The 6,491-nt window shown below is 41.9% G+C and overlaps 1 protein-coding gene across 3 annotated transcripts in view; it reads left to right on the forward strand.

The window, feature by feature from the left end:
* The window catches only part of EXOC2 (exocyst complex component 2), a 152,910-nt gene that overhangs the window by 5,505 nt on the left and 140,914 nt on the right, over positions 1-6,491 (forward strand). For all 3 annotated transcript variants that reach the window (XM_015562069.1, XM_015562073.1, XM_015562076.1), the window contains exon 2: positions 5,725-5,901. In XM_015562069.1, the coding sequence (XP_015417555.1) occupies positions 5,725-5,901 (177 nt within the window). The remainder of the gene's footprint in view (positions 1-5,724; positions 5,902-6,491) is intronic.

Below are 6,491 nucleotides of genomic sequence, written 5' to 3' on the forward strand. Positions count from 1 at the left end.
AATCAGGTGCCTCCTGTACACCCCCCATGGGGATGTGCCCGCAACCAAGGTACATGCCCTTGACCGGAATGAAACCTGGGACCCTTGAGTCCGTAGGCTGACGCTCTATCCACTGAGCCAAACCGGTTAGGGCCATTTTTCTCTTTTATTAGATAGGACTAGAGGCCCAGTGCACAAAATTCGTTCACGGGGAGAGGGGTCCCCTCAGCCCAGCCTATACTCTCTCCAATCTGGGACTCCCTGGGGGATGTCGGACTGCTGGTTTAGGCCCAATCCCGGGGATTGGACCTAAAGTGGCAGTCGGACAATCCTCTTACAATCCCGGACTGCTGGCTCCTAATCACTCACCTGCCTGCCTGCCTGATCACCCCTCACTGCCTCTATGTGCTGGCCTGATCACCCCTAACTTCCCCCCCTGCTGGTCTGGTTGCCCCTAACTACCCCTTGCTGCCAACCAGGTCACTGCCAACTACCCCCTCCCTACTAGCCTGGTTGCTCCTAGCTGCTTCCCCACCCCTGCCGGACTTGTCACCCCTTACTGCCTCCCACACCGGCCTAGTCACCTCTTACTGCCCCTCTCTGCTGGCCTGGTTGCCCCCAACTGCACCCCTCCACCGGCCTGGTCGCCCCTAACTGCCTCCCCCCCCACCGGCTGGTCACCTCTTACTGCCCCCCCTGCCAGACTGGTTGCCCCAACTGCCACCCCTCTGCCAGCTGGGTTGCCCCCAACTGCCCCCCTGCTGGCCTGGTTGTCTCAACTGCCCCTCCCCCCCGCCAGCCCGGTCACCCCTCACAGCCTTTCCACTGGCCTGGTTGGCCCACGCAGCCTGCTGTTCAGTTGTTTGGTCATCCCTCACTAACGCCCATGCCGGCCTGGTCGCCCCACGCAGCCTGCTGTTCAGTTGTTTGGTCGTCCCTCACTAACCCCCATGCCGGCCTTGTTGGCCCACGCAGCCTGTTTGTTCAGTTGTTTGGTCATCCCTAACTAACCTGCCTGCCAGCCTGGTCGTAGGCAGCCATCTTGTGAGGGTATGAGGGTTAATTTGCGTATTACCTCTTTATTATATAGGATATAGATGTTGGTTTGCATAGTGTTTTTCTCCTCTCTGTGGAGACCCTGTGCTCTGGCCTACTTAAGCATCAGTGTTTGTCAGTGGTTCTCACTCAGAGCTTTTCTTAATGTCTTCTAGAATTTTTTAAAAAAATGCTTTGGACCACTAAGTCTTGTCTATAAAGAGCCTAATCATGTTTTTCTGTTTTTTAAATATAAATGAGTGTGAGATACAGCCAGGGAAGAGAGCAAATTAGAAATATATTTCTATGGTCAGTTAAGCTCATATTCCTGTGAACTCTGTGAGGGAATATAAAACCATTGAAAATGAAGAAGGGAGAGACTAGTATATGCTACCGAGTATATATTCTGGTTTCCCAAATACATTTATCTGAATTCAGACATTCTCTTGATTCATTTATTAATTTGGTAAAGAACTGGAGATTATGAGTTGGAACTTGTTTTTCTTGCATTATAGCTTGTGATCAGCAGATTGTTTTTTGGCCATTCAGAAACCCCTTTAAAAAGAGAAAGTGAGCCCTAACCAGTTTGGCTCAATGGATAGAGCGTCGGCCTGCGGACTGAAGGGTCCCAGTTTCGATTCTGGTCAAGGGCATGCACCTTGGTTGCGGGCACATCCTCAGTGCGGAGTGTGCAGGAGGCAGCTGATCGATGTTTCTCTCTCATCGATGTTTCTAACTCTCTATCCCTCTCCCCTCCTCTCTGTGAAAGATCAGTGAAATATATAAAAAAAAAAGAGAGAGAGAGAAAGTGAACTGAAGCTCCACAATATGATTAATAACTGAATTTTGCACTACCCAGCTAATTCTTTTTGCTAGTGTTATGTAAATGTGACACTTTATATTGTTTCTCTAGTTATAGTTGTTGATTCTTCAGTAAATAAAACACATTTATTCTTATGAAGATAGTCTTATCTAATCCTATGTCTTGGTTTTTTATATAGCTCATTCCAGAATTTTCTTTGTCCAAAGGGGAAAAATTCCCAGTATGTATGAAAAGAGACCATAGATTACATCCCACATTTTAATTGGCAGTCATTGTGACCTTCTGAAAATGATGGTTACTAGTCTATGTAAATTTTAATCTTGCTTTAGTTTTTGGCAATATTATTCTTATTGACTAAATGTGTATTATTTTTATAAACCTTGGTAGTTAAGCTTTCACCCTGCCTATGCATAACCGTGAAACCATTTTTAAAAAAAGCAAACTTAACCTACTAAATTGTTTGTGTTTTTAACTCAGATGATATCTACACTAGCCAAGTAAAACACTATAAAAATACTTTATTTGGAATTCTACAAGTTACTTTAAAAAAAGATGTTATTATATTTCATGAAGCAGATTCCGTAGCTTTCAGTAACTTAGCAAAAGTGCTTACAAAATTAAGAAATGGCCTTATGATCCTATTTAATTTTCGTGACATTTTAAATGATCCATTTGAATCTATGTTTAAAATTATTTGATTATTAATTTTATTTTAGGTAAAATGAAGAATATATATTATATCAGAGGAACACTGATAGCAGCTATGACCAAATGAATCTACCGTTGTTTTTTGGTAATAGTTTTTCAAGTTGTACCATTATGGGTATCTATTCATGTTTGCTCATCTGAACGTGTTTTTAAGACAACGTGTCTCTGTTGCTGATAGTTGTTCCCATTCCTCAGTTTTACTCATAAGATAGTTCTCTATCAGGTAACTTACATTAGGAATCACTTTACATTAAGCACTGGCATTTGTTGTTCAGTTTTTCTCCTTTCTGAAGTAATTTTTGAAATAGTAAAATTAAAATTAACTTACATATTGCCTTGAGCAATATCAAAATGTCTGTTATCTATAATTAAATAGTTTGTAATTTAAAACAGTTCCCATTCATTTACAAAATACACAGACTGCTTTATGTATGCATAAAAATTATTTGAGCAAATATGCATTGAAGTGTTTCACAGTGTTTATCTTGGAGGTGGGAAGGAGTTCTAGAGATGCATTCAATCTCTTTTTTTAAAATATGTTTTTATTGATTTCAGAGAGAGGAAGGTAGAGTAAGAGAGAGTTAAAAACATCAGTGATGAGAGAGAATCATTGATCATCTGCCTCCTGCCCCCTCCTAGGGATCGAACTTGCAACATGGGCATGTGCCCTGGCCATGAATCAAATTGTGACCTCCTTGTTCATGGGTCAATGCTCAACCACTGAACCACATCCTCTGGACTCAGTTTCTTAAATTATTTAATTTTTTGTGACAAAAATTGAATAGCAGGAAAGATATCTAAGACATTCCCATTTTGGAGAAAAATAATTGTGAATTATGAATGCATTTAAAAAATATGTGAATGTCATTACATATTTTAAAAAACCAACAGAAACCTTTAAGTGCTTTATTAGTAAGACAAAATTTTATACATGAATAAATAATAAATGTTTGAGGGGAATCATTAAAATTCATTATTTCAATGGATGTCTTAAAAATGTAGTTGTTTTTTATTCCTTTATTGTTAATATAACATTCTTACTAAATAGTGTTTTAAGTTATATAACAGAACATGAATCCCTCCCTACATTTTTTCAACTAAATTGGGCATGTGTCCCTGGAAAAAAAAATTATATTTACCAAACTCGACTGCTGAATAGTATGCACTCTTACATAATAAAAAAGGAAAATGTGAAGTGTCCCGGTCTATGCCGCATATTGGTTTATTTTCTCCATGAATATTTATTATACTAGAAGCCCGGTGCATGAAATTCGTGCATGGGTAGGATCCCTAGTGAGGCAGGGGTTGGGGGGGCCCTCAGCCTGGCCTGCACCCTCTCCAGTCCAGGACCCCTTGGTGGATGTCTGGCAGTCAGACATTCCTCTCGCAATCCAGGACCACTGCCTTCTAACTGCTCACCTGCCTGCCTGATTGTCTCTAATCACCAGAGATCAGGATTTTAAAAAGATTCCCAGGTGATTCTAATGTGCAGCCAAGCTTGAGAACCACTGCCCTAACTGCTCCCCTGCTGGCCTGATTGCCCCCAGTAGCCTCTGCCTCTGCCCCCTTTACCATGGCTTTGTCTGGTAGGACGCCTGGAAGATGTCCTGTCTAATTAGCATATTACCCTTTTATTAGTATGGATAGATTGGTCTCTGTTTTGCGGAAATGGAAAATAGAGAAGAAATCAGTTAGTAGACTAGCTGGCAGTGTGTACACATGGTGGTATTTCAGTGTTCTGCCTGGAGCCGTCTTCCTCACTAAAATCTTTCAGTGCCTATCTGTTTGGTTACTACCTAAATTGTAATTTACATGGAATCGGGGCCTGAGATGGCAGGCATGTGTTGACCTTTTTGGAGTGCCAGTTTATTGTGAAAGCAGCATGTAATGTAGTGACAGTATCATTAGTGAATCACTAAGGCAGCGTGAATTATTGTTAGAGGAATAATAATGAAATAAAAAAAATGAAATAGTTAACCAGTAATGCCTGAGAGCATTTATTAGATTTACGAGACTCCAGGCTGTGCTTATAATAAATTATCTACTTTAGTTCATTCTGTTGCACCATGTATGATTGAACACTAGTGAAAGTATATGAATATTATTTTCAAGGAGATGTATAAATATGTTTTTAGAGAATGATATATACATCTATCCTTTAGAATTTTATAACAGTAACTTAGATTTCTAATAATAGCAATAACTTTCCTTCTAATATACATTAATGTAATTTAAGATTCTCTTAGTCTAAGTAATCTAGAACAGCGATCACCAACCAGTGGTCTGCGGACTACTGGTCGTCCGTGAGCTCCAAAAGGTTGGCGACCACTGGTTTAAGGAAACCTTTGGAGCAGTGGTTGCCAACCAGTGGTCTGTGGTCTGTGGACCACTGGTGGTCCGTGAGGTCCGAAAGATTGGTGACCGCTGATCTAGAATACCTATACATTATTATTATGGGCATTATAACCTAATTCCATTCATGTTTGAATAAACTTAAATATAATCTAAAAGAAGTCAAATAAAGTATTAGACTAAAAAATTTAGACAAAAATCAAGAGAAACTGGTATATTTGCAAAAAATGTTGGATATCTATATAAAAGCCCAGTGAATGGAATGACAGAATGACCAGAACGACTGGAATGACCGGTGTCTATGACCCGCACTGCAGTAGCCAGTAGGCCTGATCTGGGTCCCAATTGGCCTCCAATACCCCATCGGGGTGGGGCTGGCTGGCCAACCCTCTGCAGCCCCTCCCCCCATCTTGCCCTGCCCCCAGTTGTCCCCCAACACCCTGATTGGGACAGGGTCGGCTGGCCACCTTCCCACGGTCCCTCCCCTGGATGAACCTGCCCCCTGATTGGCCCCCAACACCCCAATTGGGGGTGGGGCTGGCCGACTAACCTCCCATCCCCTCTTCTCCCCCCGCTATCCAGCCCAATGGGCCCCCATCGGGGCAGCCTGGCCAGACCCCACCCGTGCATGAATTCGTGCACCAGCCCTCTAGTATTCAATAATAGGAATAAGGGAACAAGGAAATGTTATTTCTAGATTTATTTTTTAGTTCTTGAAAAGGTCTGATATTACTAAATGGAGAAAGTAGAATTGTATTTTTATGTAATAGACATGATTAATTCTTATCATTGTTCTTCTGAACTTTGTATGCTTTTTTTCTTTTCAGGTTTGGCAATTTGTGGACATAATTGCCTCCTGACAGCAGAATGGATGTCTGCAAGTAAAATAGTATGTCGAGTTGGACAAGCCAAAAATGACAAAGGAGACATAATTGTCACAACCAAGTCAGGTGGCAAAGGAACCTCAACTGTCTCTTTCAAGCTACTCAAGCCTGAAAAAATAGGTATCTACCTTTTGTCATGTTATTCTGAAGATGAAAATAAAAATGGGTTTTCTTTTAAAATTTAGAACTATTAAATTAGTCTAAAATTTACCCACTATTATATCTCAGCTTATGTTTATTTTTACAGGAATAATGTATTGATTAAAATATGTATTACTTTTGAAAATGCACCTAAGGATAATTATCCTGACATAACTGTCATTCAGAATACTTTATAAAATCTGTTCACTTAACATTTTGATACGACAATTTCAGTTCCTTGTTCTTGAGTACATTTCTTCTTAAATTTCTTTCTTTTCTTTCTGTTATACTAGGGGCTCGGTGCACGAAATTTGTGCACTGGGCGTGGGGGGCGGGGAGTGTCCCTCAGCCCGGCCTGCCCCCTCTCACATACTGGGAGCCCTCAGGCATTGACCCCCATCACCCTCCAATCGCAGGATCAGCCCCTTACCCAGGCCTGACACCTCTGTCAGGTGTCAGGCCTGGGTAGGGGACCCTCATTTCCCCCCATCACTGGTTCTGCCCCCAGCCCAGGCCTGATGCCTCTGGCCCAGGCATCAGGCCTGGGCAGGGGGACCCCAGACCCCTCC

The sequence above is a fragment of the Myotis davidii genome, unplaced genomic scaffold (assembly GCF_000327345.1).
Source record: "Myotis davidii unplaced genomic scaffold, ASM32734v1 scaffold871, whole genome shotgun sequence".
Classification (NCBI taxonomy): Eukaryota; Metazoa; Chordata; class Mammalia; order Chiroptera; family Vespertilionidae; genus Myotis; species Myotis davidii.